The 16,239-nt window shown below is 37.2% G+C and overlaps 2 protein-coding genes and 1 pseudogene across 2 annotated transcripts; all 3 read left to right on the forward strand.

Annotated features, from left to right (window-relative positions):
• The first annotated feature begins 5,386 nt into the window (after window positions 1-5,386).
• Window positions 5,387-7,279, forward strand: LOC132129651 (DNA-directed RNA polymerase II subunit RPB11-a). Its single transcript, XM_059541299.1, has 4 exons — window positions 5,387-5,543; window positions 6,050-6,139; window positions 6,233-6,407; window positions 6,874-7,279. Exons 1-4 carry the CDS (start codon window positions 5,491-5,493, stop codon window positions 6,907-6,909), a joined length of 354 nt encoding a protein of 117 aa, XP_059397282.1. The 5' UTR covers window positions 5,387-5,490; the 3' UTR covers window positions 6,910-7,279.
• A 159-nt stretch (window positions 7,280-7,438) lies between these two features.
• On the forward strand, window positions 7,439-8,867 carry LOC132130205 (alpha-ketoglutarate-dependent dioxygenase alkB homolog 4-like; annotated as a pseudogene).
• An 89-nt stretch (window positions 8,868-8,956) lies between these two features.
• On the forward strand, window positions 8,957-16,132 carry lrwd1 (leucine-rich repeats and WD repeat domain containing 1). Its single transcript, XM_059547238.1, has 16 exons — window positions 8,957-9,036; window positions 9,536-9,617; window positions 9,762-9,996; window positions 10,147-10,266; window positions 10,372-10,515; window positions 10,960-11,055; window positions 11,496-11,972; window positions 12,258-12,378; window positions 12,472-12,578; window positions 13,161-13,368; window positions 13,455-13,527; window positions 13,640-13,780; window positions 13,888-13,991; window positions 14,403-14,561; window positions 14,967-15,076; window positions 15,365-16,132. The coding sequence occupies exons 1-16, from the start codon at window positions 9,024-9,026 to the stop codon at window positions 15,512-15,514; spliced, it is 2,340 nt and encodes a 779-aa protein (XP_059403221.1). The 5' UTR covers window positions 8,957-9,023; the 3' UTR covers window positions 15,515-16,132.
• The last annotated feature ends 107 nt before the right edge of the window (window positions 16,133-16,239 follow it).

The following is a 16,239-nucleotide window of genomic DNA, read 5'->3' on the forward strand; positions in this document are numbered from 1 at the left end:
TAAAAAAGAAAAGATTTGAGTCATTTTTAAAGTCCCATCAAATGTGGAAGTTGTGAAAGTCTCGTGGTCTGCATGATTTCTTTTTCACCTACGTTTGACATTGTCCCATACACAAACACAAATGCTTCTTTTGCTTTTTTGATTGATGTCTGGACTGTTTGTCCTCTAACTTCTCGTTTCCCTTTCTCCCATGCATTTTCCTTTTTTCATGTGACTTTGTGTGGGTGATAACATCACTTTGTCGATTTTAGGCTGTCATCAGAGATCATTAAGAATCCTTTTCGGACAAAAACTCAATATTCTTTTATTTATACAGTCTCCTCCTGATACAATGTGGCAGCTGAGTATCTTTATAACTATTAACTATGGAAACAGGTGAATCAAGAAAACAAATGGTGAGATTGTGTAGCAAATATCTCACTGCCTCAGTCTTTCCCAGACAAGACACTGTAACTAGACAGTCCTTGTATTGCAACTTTTGATGGATTACTGTGAAGAATGACAAATAACCTCTAAGAACGGCTGACATTGAGGACTAATTTGCTTTAATGACAAAATAGAAAAGTAATCTCAATTATCTAATTTCCTCAATGGACAGTTTCTGAATTGCCAAATCACAGTTTATATTTTACTCACCGAATTGCAAAAGAATTGCAAAAGGTGTGACTCAACGAACTGCAAAAAACGAACTGTCAGGTCAGTGTCAAGGTTTTCTCTATTGCAAATACAGTATATATTTGATTGACTGGTTAAATTATTCATTTACAATTTTGATTGTTGCAGAACCCTGATATTTAGCATATTTTTTGTTTTGTTTTTACTTAAACAACAGGCATTTTAAAGTTTTTCTCGATTGCTAACACACACTTCATGAGAAAATTCACCATTTTCTCACAACTATAAACACAATCTCAAAACTAGTTCACACACCAACTTGAGCAAACTTCAAACTTCCAGGTCAAAATCAAATAGTTTAGTCAAAAGCATGTTCTCTTTTGCCAAACTCAAACTTTGGCCTTAGATGATTCACAAACCTGTCAAATACACACCAATTTAATAAATACATAATTAAATAAAGTCATTCATTCTTTAATTTAGCATCCTCTGCCAGTCTGCATTACAGTATTGGTAGTATCCTTATAGCAGTTTCTTAATCTTCTGACAAAAGATTTCTCTGCCTCCCCCAGACAGTCTCTATGTAACACACAAATATCTTGCAGGAAGTATCTTGATTTCCTTTTTCAAACACAACAAATCAAAAGAAGACATTCTGACTATATTGTGTAAAATAGTATGTATTATGTTACAGTTTATGGCACACACTCACACTATTCTTGAATCTTCTACAGCGCACCATGGTGGGCGGGTCACAAGTTCACTGAAGAGCAAGGAACTGTGACAGAGTCAAGAACCTTCAACATGACTTTGTGCAGGTATGCATACAACACTTTCTCCAATATATCAGACTTACACCTACCAAGTCAAGCTACTGGGATGTGCATCTATATGTTATTTTGTATTTTAAAGAGAATTTTGGAGATGGATGCCCATGCTTTCATCCATGAATACATTTATGTGGATGAGGTGGACTTCAATCTCAGCAAAACCAGAAGAAGCGGGAGAAATGTCATTGGAAAAAGGGCAATTGTCAATGTCCCTGCAGCATGGCAGAAACATTATAATGTTTGCTGCATTTACACAGAATGGTGTCCTGCACCATCATGCCAGACTTGGTCCCTATAACACTGATCACATCATACGTTTTCTGGATGCTGTTTGTGATATACTTGTTCAAGGTCTACAGAATGAAGACCATCATCTGGTATAATGTCAGCTTTCATCGTGCCCATCAGGTCCAAAACTGGTTTGTTACTCATCCCCATTATTCTGTTGTCTACCTGCCTCCATACTGACCCTTTCTAATCCCTATAGAGGATTTTTTCTCCACGTGGTGCTGGAAAGTGTATGATCGTCATCCCTATGTAAATGTGACACTTCTCCAGGCAATGGAAGAGGCATGTGGAGACACTGATGCTGCTGCCTCCATCCAAGGTTGGATACGCCATACAAGGAGGTCCTTTCCATGGTGTGTAGTAAGAGAAAACATAGCATGTGACGTGGATGAAGGAAAAAGGGATTGAGCCTAGATATACCCAACCATCACACACCCACACACACACACACACACACAATTCCTTTGGTATTATCAACTTTTTTCAAAACTTTTTTTATGGATTGTGTCCACTGATCTATAATATAAAAAATAGTTTGGTTTCCATCTTGCTTTCATGTTTACTGTGAATTTTTCAAAATCTCTCTGACAATTACTTTCGATCTTTTACAGAACTGTCCATGAGCTCATGAAAGAAGAGCTTTAGGTTTTGAATTACTGTGTGTATATGACATATCCAAAAATATATTATTATGGCAAAAGTGTTTGCAACTTAAGACATATGTTTACTTTTGAGATGTGTTTGTGATCTTTTGAATGCAGTGTGTCATTTTGCAAGAGATCTGAGGCATTTTGTGTGTGCAATTCTTCAAAGCAGTTGAAAAAAACGGTAAAAGTTATTTCGTCTGAAGTACTGCTGCTATGTACTGTAATTACATTGTATGTGTAAGTAGTGTTGAAACCTTTTACCTGAGTCTGTAGGCCAACTTCCCTCATGGTCAGTCCTTGCAGAACATGGTCAACGATAGTGCTTTGCATTTCATCAGGAACAAATGACCTTTTGACCTCATCCCCTTGATTTTTATTTCCCCCTCCTATTCATCTTTGTTTCCCACAGGAAGTATGGAAGTATGGGAAAGTGTGGGGACTGGGGAACTAGGTGAGAATGAATGGATTTGTGTTTAGAGTTTTAAAAAAGTAGTAATTTCAAGAAATGTGTTTAGGCAATCAAGAAAAACTGTATGAAGGCCAAAAGTATAGCGTGACCCCTTGAGCCATTCAACCTGGTAAACAGATTGATTGATTAATTCATTGATTGCCATCAAAACAAAATCCAGACACACCTGCACTTTCTCACAGAATGCACAAACTACACAAATTGGGAGTGATGCAGCTCCAGTCTGTCTCCTGCACACTATCAATGCTCTTTTGTATTTTACTGTATTACTTATTGTGTATTGTATTACTCTTATTTTCTTCTATTTGTGTTCTTTTCTTTATATTATTTTGCACTACTCCATTCTTTCACAGTTTTGTATGCAGCAATGCTGACTTTGGCAGTATATTTGTCATGCCAATAAAGCACCTAAACTGTGCAACTCTGTGTGTGTGTGTGTGTGTGTGTGTGTGTGAGGGAGAGAGAGAGAGAGAGAGAGAGAGAGAGAGAGAGAGAGAGAGAGACCCATGACTGGATACCAGTTACAATTCAAAAGTTAAAGTTCAATTATAGACATATTAAGAATGAAATTTTTGTTGAGAGTGTTGACCGCCTGTAGTCACAAATAATAATTTCAGCATAAACGGGTTACACTAAAGAAAAGTAAAGGTTGACATATTTGCAGGGCTTAATTTGTGCCGGAACAAGCCGGATCCGGATAATTTTGGCGGATCCCCCAAATCCAGGGGTGGCTTTTCCGTATGGCAGACAGATATGTGCCGTGAAACATTAACCGAAATTCATATCTCTATTATAATTCGTTATTATTATTTTAAATCAGAGGGTTTTACAAATATTTAAGCAATGATAAGTTTTTAAAAGAGCTTGTCAGTAAAACTTCATTACGCCATTGAATCCTCAAGCTCTCGCGAAACCTCGTCACTTCCCCCGCCTCCACTCAGATTGACGCGCGTGCACAGCCTGGAGGAGACAGAGTAGTACTAATAGAAAGGCTACTAAAACTGTCCGTTTATGTTCTGTCTTCAAAATATTTGAGTAATGTAATGGTCTTGCCTTTTTTTTTCTCTCTCTTCTTTCTTCCTTTATTTCCCTGGCTTTATTATTTTGTCTGCTGTATTGTTCTGTATATGTTGTTAAGGCATAATAAAAAAAAATAATAAAAAAAATTAAAAAAAAAAAAATCTCCGCTTATCCGCAAAGCAAGGGTAAACACATAACTGTCTGAATAGTACAGCATTTTCTTTACTCAAACACTATGTCTGTAAAGGCTAATGTCTTTGTGTGTTTGAAGACTGGAGTAGTTTTTTTCCATTCTAGCCAATATACTTTTGTAGGTTATGAATATCCTGTGCATAAGCGCTTTATCGTTTATATCATGAGACATTGGCCAAGTTTACTAAACAACAAGAAAAACTAAGTGCCCATATTGCAACAATAAACGTTATATAGCCTGTAAAAGGGGATGATAGCATATAATGCGCTGCACTTGCCTCAGATGCAGACAAAACACAGATCTCCTCATTCACCGGCCAAAGACCTTGTTAACTCCATTTGAGCTTGTTTCTATATAGCCTAATGTTAATTGCACGTGTCTGATACAACACAAACACTGACGACGCAGTGTTTAATTTTTGACCCCCCCCCCTCCCCCCCCGTATTTTAATAAAGTGTGCCATGAAAATGTTTTTTTTTTCCAACAACCATCAGACATCATATTGTGTTTATTTGGTTGCTTAAACTCAACAAACTACGACAAAAAAAATCTTATATAGGCTAAAATACTCGCGAGGCGGCTTGATACGCGCGAGCTTTGGATGTGACTGCGAGGGCACATACAGCATGTGGAGCGCTCGAGTACCAAATGGCTTAAAATACTTAAAAGGTGTGCAAATTATACATATTTGTGACAGTGCAACAATTACCCGATTAGTCAAGTCAAGCGACAGTTCTGTAAGCTGTCCCGATCGAAATGTGAGTGAGTCTTGTCTGAAGTGCAGACAAGATGCGCTGATGAGAAGCGCGCTCCGAGAGTTTATGGTTTCGAATGACTGATTGAATCTTGTTTGTGTGGACTTATTTTATTATTTAAACCTACAATGAAACCCACTATGTTGAATAAATGCAGGGATTTACCTCCTTATAAACTTGGAAGCTGTGAGAATTATTAAAACCACATAAATGTAGTACCTGATTAAATATAACTATTACACAGATATTTTAAAAATAAAATTCCACAACTTTTTCAAAACGTTTTTAGGCACGGAAATTGTTGTTTTAAAATCGCATGGCATTTTCATGACCTTACAGACCCTAAATGCAACTGATGCACGCTCTTAAAATCACTTAAACTGTGCGAATGTTCCGTTACCTCTCCCTCCTGTAATCACATGCCGGATCCGTTACCCCGCTTTGTTCCGGGACCTCGCAATTTACAAATTAAGCACTGCATATTGGTATCTGTGTTGAAATCTATAAAATATAGGCTATGTTCAGCGAAAGCGTTCTTTTCATAATTTATCTATGGCTCCTCGCTGCCCTCCAGCGGTCTTCACTCAACACTGCACTGAAGAGCTGACGTCTAATGCACATGCGCAGTGCAATGTGCGTCCATTAGCAGCGTCGCTACTCGTTTTCAAACAGGATGAACGCGCCACCGGCATTCGAGTCCTTTTTGCTATTTGAAGGAGAAAAGAAGTAAGTGCAATACAACGCAGTCTTTAATAGTAACTGATACTAACTGAACTGACTAAAACCTGTAATGAAAGAAATTCATTTAGGTGGTATTCGCGAGTTAGAAGTGTTAAGCTTGTTGGCTAACGACAAGCAGTGTATGTCCATCAGTAAAACAGAACATTTTTAGTATTTATCTGTTCTGTTTTACTCATTACACGACTTAATGGATTCTTCACTTTAACTTAACAAATACGTCACTGCACTTTTATTTTACAAGCTATACACTAGACTCAAATATATATATATATATGTAAATACATTGTTTATGATTCATAAACAAGCGGTTTTGGGCATGTTTCCGCCGTGACATTTTTAGTACATTTTTAATATCATGTAAATAACTAACGTTATAGTGTATGTATAAAAGTACTATATTATCACCATCACTGTACCATAATAGTACAGTTTGTAAAGGGAAGTAATAGCATAATATTCCTGTTCAACTTTTTTTTTTTTTTTTTTTACAGGATCACAATAGTTAAAGACACCAAGGTGCCAAATGCATGTCTGTTCACACTTAATAAAGAGGATCACACTCTGGGGAACATCATCCGGTCGTAAGTGCACAAGCATCCGATGGCCAAATGACTCAGATATGTTGTGATTACAGAGTTGGTTTTTGTATTCATCCTATGACATGTTTCCGTAAGACAACTGCTGAAGGACCCTCAGGTGCTGTTTGCTGGATATAAGGTTCCTCATCCTCTGGAGCACAAGATAGTTATCCGTGTTCAGACGACACCAGACTACAGTCCCCAGGAAGCCTTCACTAATGCCATCACTGATCTGATCAGTGAACTGTCCCTGCTGGAAGAGCGATTCAGGGTGTGTGTCGTATACATAGTCTGCTTCAGTTCAGCGAGGGATGACGTGATTTGATTTATTAGTGAAATTTGCTAGGGCAAGCATCACTATTATTATTGCTAATACGTACAGTAAGGGATTTAAACAACCTATAACTAAGTTGGGAACTTCAGTGCGTAAGGCCTGATATATTCGGTGGGATAATGTTATGTTCTTGGGATAATTTTATGTTCATGTCAAAATTTTATGTTCATGTCAACAATACAACATATTGACTTTTTTTTTTAATCTATTTTCCATTGCACTGAGAATAAAGCTAAATATTAGTGCTTTATAATATTAGTGGGCACATATTGTGAATTAGGCATTTGAAGTTTCATAAGAAGTCTCCTGTTAGTATAAGTAAAAATGATCCACACGGAGAACTATCGTGTGGAGGAGTCTGGATTTTTTATTCCAGAAACTGATGTGGCTTTTTTCATTTTAGGTTGCCATCAAAGACAAGCAAGAGGGAATAGAATGAAGACCGTCAAACTCCATTGGATGACAACTAGGCTAAGACACAATGGACTCTTGAACTGGGTCTCTGTGATGGGCTTCAATACTCCCATTGATTTAATTTCATTAAATATTATGAGGTCAGTTGACAAGCTCTCATAATAAATAGTAAAAGAGATTTTGAGCAGCCTCTAACAACACTGAGGTTAGGTCTATGGAGTTCTTCCTCCAATTTTGGTTTTCTAACAGAGCATGTTGGTATAATGAAACGATTAAATCTTCAACATTCTTCAAGAATATTTCACCGCACACTAAATTTATGTACAAGGAAATAATTTCCTCTTCAGTGTACCACTTAATTGGGATGTAGTTTATTTTATTTTTTTGTTAATAAATGTTTTTTTTATTGAAATACATTAACTTATCATTGTGGCCTTATTGTTTCATGGGTTTGTGAAGCTCATGGATTTAAATATGGGAACTATTTAGGATCTTCATAGGGGAGGAGATGCATTAAAGTGATGCACAAATGTAGCTTAAACTCCACTGGACAGATGTAGGGTATTAACTGTCGTTGTAAAGGAATAATATCATGTCTGAGGTGCGAGGCGTTGGAGCCTAAACAACATTTACTTCAGAAGAATGAGCTGGTGATTCAACAACAATATGAAAAGCACTCGTCTTGACATGGATTTTGAGCTTAAATGAGCTGAGTCTACTGTCACCATCATAGCATTTGAATAGGGTCCTCCATAAAATGAAATCTGACAAACCTTTTTTTTTTTGCGTGTTGTTAACACGTTAAACACACTACCATTAAAAAAAGTGTTGCCAGTTAAAATTGTTTATAAAATAATTCTTTCATGCTCACCAAGGCTGTATTTATTTGATCAGAAATACAGTGAAACAGCAACACTGAAATGTTATTAGAATTCTTTTTCTAATTTAATTTAGAATTTATTAAACTGTAACTTGTGATGACAAGTTTGGTGATTTTAGCATCATTACTCCAGTTTTCTGTCTCACGTGATCCTTCAGAAAGCCTAACATGCTTATTTGCTGCTAAAGAAACATTTATTATATTCCAAACAGTTGTGCTGGTTAATATTTTGATAAAAAAAAACATCAATCATTTTTTTTAAGGATTCTTTTCAACAATTAAATTAAATGCGTCCTGTCAGAAATGTTGATTTCTTAAAAAATAAATAAAACTAACCTCAGCAGACTATATATATATATATATATATATATATATATATATATATATATATATATATATATATATATATATATATATAAAAGATATATTCTATTACAGACACATTATGATTTCATCTATGATCCGGTGTCAAAGGCAGCAGTCAGAGAGGAGAAAAGTGGCACTTGACAGTGCTTTGCGTTTCCTGGAATAATTGTGTGGGAGAATTTAGTTTCAAAAGATGAAGAGTGGGAACTGATCGCCAGAATGGACCAAGATGTCTGGAGAGAATCTCAGTCAGGCCATGGAAAACAGGTGAATGAAGAAAAATCTGTTGAGAGAATTAACTACTAAATACATTCCTTTAACCTTTTATTCTTCGGCAGCATGATCTTCAGGTAGTTACAGAAGTCAGAATTGTGAGAAAAAAGACGATTACATTTTTTTTTTCATTAACTTGCTCTTTCGTCGTTTAGTTAAGAAATTTCATTTAGTTTCTCAATTAATGTGAGGTTATAAAAGCAGTAAATCAGTTCTATTGTAATAGCATCAAAATAACTATATATAACCTCAGTACTTTTCGGTCCAAAGATGAACTTCAAGAAACGTTGTGTTTGTGTGGGGAACTTCACTGGCCTGCCTCAGCCGTCACCTGGACAGGATGTCAAAGGCACCTCAGTTGGCCTCCTTCAAACCAGTAGAGCAGTGCAACCTAGACTGTGATCCCCACGATTGACCCTCACTTAGATGATAGTTGGCTGTGGGGAGAGCACCTTTTTTTCTGACTGCCGTGCCACACTCAAAATGGCGCAATGGTGACGCCAAAACCAAACTTTACGTCAAAACCGGTCAAAGTTCATTTGTATTTTCCCGGGAAAACGTTTTGCCGTTCTAATCCACGTGACTGCGAGTACTGAATATTTAAAGATCTCTTGCCCCGCATGTACATTAGAGGTAAGCTGTGTAAACAAACTTTGATTTAATAATCCTAAATCCAACCACACAATGAACATACGGTTACGAATTTAGCAGTCAATTGTCTTAAACACTTAATAAATACGTAACGTTAATAAGAAAATTAACGCAACGTTTAAATATCTTCATCGTTGACTTTCAAAATTGCGTCATTTTACTTCTTTATTATTTTATAATCTGTACACATTGGTTTCGGACTTATAACCACACATTTTCTTTGTTTATTTAGCCCTTTCCAGTATTTACAGGATGCAAATTATGTTTCTCTATAGTCTCTACAAAAGTTTCAGGGCGATCTCCTGTGTAGGGCGTGAATAGGACCACTTGTCCTGTATCATTACATAACAATACCAGGTGCATTGTGGATCTGACACCTAAACATCCAATAGCAAGTTTTTTGTACGTCTCTGAAACCTGTTGTCAATACAGCCCACCTTTTAAAAAGCCCTGATTAGACACAATACTCACACTTTCACAGACATGGAGAAGATAACAGAGAAGATACTTCTGGAGAAAAGCTCTCCAAAGACCAACAAGTTGGAACAGATCAAGATCCTCAAGTAAGAAAGTCATTTTTGTGTGTCCCAGGCATGATGTTATGGTTTTAAAGAATATAAAACACTATTTTAATGCCCTTATGTTAAAAACTGAATTGTTTTTAATGTTGCCCTAATATATACTCATGTAATCTCTGTTCTGCACAGTCTCTCACGCATGGGTCTGAAGAGCGAGGATCTGCCTGTGCCTCTGCTATCTAAACTCAGTAGTCTGGAGCAGTTGGATTTGTCTGGGAACATGCTGCAGGAGATTCCTAAAGGCCTCCATCTGCCCTCTCTGAAGATCCTTAACTGCTCAAACAATGATATGGAGGATGTAGTGTCACTGGAAGCCCTGAGAAACATAGAGGAACTTCGACTAGAGGACAACCTCTACCTCACAGTGAGAATTATGCTCTGAAATTCAATCCTCACATTTTAACATGTCAAAAATCAAGTTCTATTTTCATCAATAGCATCTTTAGTAGCATTTTAGACACTGTGGGTCATGTTGTGTCTATGAATAGTTTTATGTGGGTTTTCTTTTTTTTAGGTCAATGATGAACACAAAGTGATCTTCCTGTTACCTAAACTGAGAATGTTCAATGGGAAGGATATCAGCTCCACGGCGCATCATATCCGCCACAGCAGCACCGAGATCCTCGGGAAGAGGGTGAGAACTGACTCTTCCTCTTGTCACTTTTAACCCTTGACCACAGCGAAAAACCGTTTGTCTCTGCGATGTTTCTTAAATGTGATTTTTTTTGGTACCGTTTAGGTAATTGGTGTGTGGGAACGAAGCTTCAGTCTCCCTGATCCCATTACAGCACAAAGTCTGGCTGCTGTAGAGAAGCGCTTTATTGCTGCCAGCGCCCAAATCAAATATGGTCCAAATTCCTTGAGTGAATACACAAAGTGGAGGGTGGGTACTCTAGCGTGAATATTGTGTATGATAAAACATTTAGCATTCTCAGAGCGTCTTAAATGTTTTGACTTCACTCAGAGGATCAATTGTCCTTTATTTTGGCTCAATTTCTAAATTGCCTAATGGGTTTACGCTTAATTTTCCTATTGACATGCTCTCTACAGTTCTCATATTATATGTGTATATGTGTTTGCATTCCTTTGACCGTTCTCTATAGATCCCATCTTGGACCCCATGATTGGTCGCTTATGTCAGTGTCAATGCCAGCACACTTTTGGTCTACTACAGCAAGTTTGAAAACATAGTCAAAACCCTGACATTTTAGGCAATTTAGAAAACCTGGCCAGCACATGTCCAGGAAAATTATGTATGAAAAGATATATGATCACTTTACTTATTTGGTTGCATTTCACCTCATTCCGCTTTTTTTTTTTTTTTTAGGTTGAAATGATTGCAAAGGAATATTTGAAGTCACTGACATGCAGTGAAGAAAAAGGAGGTAAAGTCACAGACACAACTCCAACAAAGGAAAATGAGGTAAAGCCATCAGCTTCATTTTATTTGATACATCAGGCTTGTGTGGTTCATTATAGTGTGATTATAAGAGAACGTAGAGCTTTTAACTTTTTAATTTTGTTCAGTGGTCAAAACTGAGCAAAAATTTGGTGCAGTTTCTGATATGCATTATGTCCAAAAAGCATGATCAAATTCTGCTATCTTGTAATGAAAATCAATGATTTTTAGAATTATACTAAAAGGCCATACAAAAGTATAACATTTCAATCAGAAGACAGAAAGCATATAGAAGATTGTGTATAAAAGGTTGTTAAGCTAAGTTTAGAAATTTGCGTGATACAGTAGGCTTGATATTGCTATAATACTTTCTTCCATCCTGACTTAAGGCTGTATCGAGGGCACCTTTTAAAAACGTTTGTGACTCTAATTGCATTAAATAATTATTTTTTTAAACAACACAGACTCGTGCAGAGAGAAAAACTCGTGATCTTGGTGGTAACAGTATCACAAGTCCTCAGAAAAGAACCAGAAACAACTCCGAGGTGGCAGCAGAGGCCAGTCCACGAAAGTCGAGTCGCCTGGTGAGTGCAGCTCCAGTTGAGGCTAGTCCACGAAAATCCACGCGTGTGACAAGTACTCCACAGAAAGCTGGCCCTATAATGTCCAGCCCCAGAAAGCACGCCAGAATGACCAATGCAGGCACCCCAGAGGGGAGTCCAAGGAAATCAAGCCGTCTGGAAATTGCCGGCAAAACTGAAAGCCCCAGAAAGGCAGCAAAGTCAGTCATCTCTACGCCCACATCAAGACCGGCTAAAGGTGAGAGCCCGAGGAAAACGGCTAAAGATCAGACCACAAGTCAACAGAGCAAACCGAAAACTGCCAAAACAGAAAACAACACGCCTCGGAAAACTGCCAGTGCCAAACTCAAAGTTCCTCAGGTGAGTCAAAGACATGACGCTTTTTTTTCTGTATATGTCGAATCAGAAATATATTGACAATGCATACAGTTACTTGAACTACAGTTACTGACTAAGGTTTGTGTCTAAACAATTTGCTTATTTTGCCAGACTATTGTATTTGCATGTGAATTGTCACCGAATCACTCTTAAGTTGTGGATTCCTGTTGTTGCTTTTGCTGTATTTGTATTCAGCTTTCTGTTGATTGCTCGTTGCTCAGTCATTAGCGGATCGTTAATGGGCGTCTCTCACCCTTGCGGTTACAGGAGCCGGTGAGTCTGCAGCCGGTGCATGTCTTGCAGTGTCACAGTCGACAGGACAGTCCTGAGGACTTCAGCACTCAGCTTTGGGCCTGTGCCTTTGAGCCCCCGCGGGAATGCAGCGGTGGTGGTGAGCACTATCAAGTGATTCAATTCAATTCAGATGCCAGCTTGAATGTGTGTTTGATCTTATATGACTGGCACTGTTTTTAATCTTTAGGTATGAGTGGTGGGTCTCGGATAGTTGCCACATGTGGAGGAGAGACTTTGTGTGTGATTGACTGCGAGTCAGGACACGTGCTGAAGAAATACAAGGTTCCTGGTGAGGTGAGTGCAGAGAAGTTCTGAACAATATCTCTGATCACCGGGTGGCTTAGTTGTGTAGGCCAATCAGTTTTCTGTATCGCATAAATGATGCATGCAATATACTGGTTATTCAGAAAATCAGAATTCTTCTATTTCTGCTGTTCACATGCACCTCTACATGCATCTAATGCAAATATTCCATATGGATTGAATACCTAGTTGACCTAACAAAACCAATATTGATTTTTTTTTTTTTAAACGTAGCATATTTTATAATGTAATTCTTTGTTTTTAAAAATATAAGTAAAACTGATTATTGGATTGGTCAATTTAATATTACTGGAAGTTGACATATTTGCATATATTACTGGAAGTAATATTCATATTTTACTACTTTTTTTCCATATACTATTTAAAAAAAAAAAAAGACAATGTGTGTTATGTACTGTATGTAGTGAGATTCCATTCAGTGTGTGTTCTTTTACGAACATAGCTACTGATGCCACAGAATCCAGTGGCCTGCTCTGCAAGAGTTAAAAGCAAACATGCTGCGTTTGACTGGTATCCAGTAAATTGAATGTTGCATCCCCTGTTGTCTTGTAGGAGTTCTTCTCAATAGCATGGTCCACGGTGCTGATGTCCAGGACTGGTGGCTCTGGCCGGCCTTGCAATATCCTGGCAGCTGGGGGTAAGAGGGGTCTGGTGAAGCTCATCCATCCCCGAGTCAACCTGGCATTTGGAGAGTTTCGTGCCAGTCGACGGGCCATTTCCATCATGCGCTTCAGTCCACAAAGCGCTAGCTTCCTCTTCAGTGAGTGAAGCAATCAGTGAACACCGTGAGACTTCAGTTGAGCTATGTAGATGTAACTAACTAAAAACCTATATTTTTATTTACAGCTGGGACATATGAAAATAAGATCTTTTTGTGGGACATTGGTGGACTGGATCGTGATTACAACTTCAAAATAAGGTTATTTATTGTTCAGAATTTTTTTTATACTTAGAAATGATATAGTAATGATTGCATTCTTACAAACTTTTCCATTCCACTTGTAATTCATTTTATTTGTATATTTTTGCAGTAAGCTGCTAGTGCTGGAGACGGGCTCCACTCCTCTGCATCTCACTCTGCCCCCCTCGTCTCCAGACACACACCTCCTCTCAGGCTGCGATGACGGCCTGTATATCTTTAACACCGAGCTCAGCAAAAACACACAGAAAAGGTTTGAGTTCTTCACCAGTTCAGAAATGATCATCATCCCTCTGCTGATTTATCTGTGTGTCTTGTCAAAGAAAAAAACACTTTATTGTAATTTGCATGTTTTTGTAGAAGTGAGGAGATGGAGATTGTGTTTCCAGTTTACAAGAAAAAGGACAAGAAAAACACCTACCGCACTATTGATGGACTGAGCTTCCTCTCAGATGATATAGTGGGTGAGTAAACAGGAAGAAAAATGTAAGACTTGTTGACCAAATAATATACTTAATATATAACCTGTTTTCTATTTAGGGATGAGATATAATTATAATAATAACAGTTACTATATATATATATATATATATATATATATATTAGTATATACTAGTAATGATATTATTAACTATTATTATTATTATTATTGCTAATATTATTCACTCAGTATATATTTTACTTTACATTATTACTTATGTAAAAAAAAAAAAACTAACTTTACTAAGCATTTCTTCAAGGTCGTCTTTTTTGGAAGTCTTGCCTGTAAATTTTTCATTTAAAATTGTGCCTAGTATAAAGTTAGACTTATTCTCTATGAAATTTTCTCTTAACAGATTCTGTCTGATAATGAAGGTTGTAATTTTTCCTCCCAGCGTCCAAGAGCCACATGCAGGGCTCTATCTACCTGTGGAGCTGGAGTGCCACGCAGGCCTCCTGGAATGGCAGAAAGAAAGCGGTGGCAGCTGTCGTTCTGGCTGAGCTGCAGTGGTCCAGCACAGACATCCCATACCTGTCTCTCAGCACCTGTCCAGGTATTCATGATATGTGTCTGAAAAGTCTTAAAGTAGGGCTGCACGATCAGTCTTATTTTAATTGTGATCATGATTAAATAGAATACCCAGGACGTGTCACTCATATAGTTCTTAATGGGGAAAAATGTAACTCTCAATATGGCCACTCACAATTGTGATTACCATTATTTTGCACAAGCTTTTATCTTTCCTTATCATATGGAAAAATGTCAATGTAGCAAAAAAAAAAAAAAAAAGGTTGAAATATGCACTCTGTCTAGACAGTGCTCATTAATAATGAACCAAATCACTGGTGAGATTTCTCTGTATTTATGCAGATTCAAACAGCCCAGAAATATGACTTCAGATATGCAGAAAATCTGAAAGCAAAACTGATGTGTGATTGTTTTTTTTTTCTTCTTGTAGGATATGGTTATGTGGTGTGTGGGGATGAGCAAGGCAGGCTATGGATGTACCACATCACAGACACCATGATGGAAAACTTCAAGAGTGGAAAAACAATCTCAGCCACTGAGGTAAGTTAACCATTGCTGGATGAGAGTTTGGATTGATAATCGATGATAATCTTGCATGTGGCATGTATTCACAGTTTTATTTATTTAACTTTTTTTCTGTCATGCAGAAAAGATGATAATCCACTTCAAATAATCTGGCATTATCTCTCATTAAAATAATCCAGTTAGCTACAGGATTGAATCCAATCCTATCTTTTCAGCATGTGGACTCCAGAGGACCGGTTGCTGTTAGTGTTTGAAAACAGAGCTCTTGGATCTCATTGTCCTCTTTTGCTCTTGTTATTTCAGGTGCTGGAGTGGCCATCACCGGTTCGAGCTGGAATGGGTGCATTAGAGGGGCCATCTATTAACAGCATAGCCATGGATCCTGATCTACATTACTTGGTTGCCCTTACTGACAAGAACATGGCTGTGGTTTGGAAGAGAGAGAGCCGATGAACATGAAGAGATGTTCAGTTGCTTGCAGTATTTGTCCTTATTGCTTTGTATTTCTGGACTGAATTTGAATTGAGATCATGGTTTCTGTGAGGAGAGCCGTTAAAAAGGAAATCGATCCGCATACTTAACCTATTTTAAAGACGTATTGTCTCAAAGAGACAGAGGCAAAACTAACGTAGCCATCATGTAACTTTGTTTCTATTACACTTTGACTAGTTTTAGTAGGTGAAAGGCAATTGTTGTTGTAATATCTTTTATAATTTTAAGTCTTTCAGTGTTTTGTTTTAGTATTTTAAACATTTTCTTCCAAACATATTTCAGAGATTGTCAAGATTGTTCAAAAAAATTACCTCTTATGTTTTTGTTTTAATAAATGGTGTTACGCACCTTTTTCTTATTTAAATTATTTTTATTCATTCCTCACTCTTAGTTGTAAATGTAAAATTTCAACAAAATAACAAAGCATTTAATATTGTGATCCTGTATGAATGTGCTTGGTTTAATTTGTTATCCCGTTTTTGTTTATTAAGAGCAGTTTTTATTAGTTTGGTGCATTAAGATTTTTTGCTACAAACAAATAGCTGTTTATCCTGTTTCACATATAGATAAGACCCTAGTGGGGAAAAAAGTATTTGAAATGCATTAGTTTTTTTGCTAAGTATACTACAAATACTTCTATGTGCTTAATAAAAAAATATACTGCAATTGTATTTTTGGTATACTAA

The sequence above is a fragment of the Carassius carassius genome, chromosome 4, assembly GCF_963082965.1.
Source record: "Carassius carassius chromosome 4, fCarCar2.1, whole genome shotgun sequence".
NCBI lineage: Eukaryota > Metazoa > Chordata > Actinopteri > Cypriniformes > Cyprinidae > Carassius > Carassius carassius.

What these genes read in the sequence shown, in the direction of transcription:
- LOC132129651 (XM_059541299.1), top strand. Translation starts at nt 5,491, where the DNA reads ATGAACGCGCCACCGGCATTCGAGTCCTTTTTGCTATTTGAAGGAGAA. An exon ending in CTGGGGAACATCATCCGGTC is followed by an intron (nt 6,140 to 6,232) that starts GTAAGTGCACAA and finishes TGTTTCCGTAAG; the next exon opens with ACAACTGCTGAAGGACCCTC. An exon ending in TGCTGGAAGAGCGATTCAGG is followed by an intron (nt 6,408 to 6,873) that starts GTGTGTGTCGTA and finishes TTTTCATTTTAG; the next exon opens with GTTGCCATCAAAGACAAGCA.
- lrwd1 (XM_059547238.1), top strand. An exon ending in CCAAACTCAAAGTTCCTCAG is followed by an intron (nt 11,973 to 12,257) that starts GTGAGTCAAAGA and finishes TTGCGGTTACAG; the next exon opens with GAGCCGGTGAGTCTGCAGCC. An exon ending in AAACAATCTCAGCCACTGAG is followed by an intron (nt 15,077 to 15,364) that starts GTAAGTTAACCA and finishes TTGTTATTTCAG; the next exon opens with GTGCTGGAGTGGCCATCACC.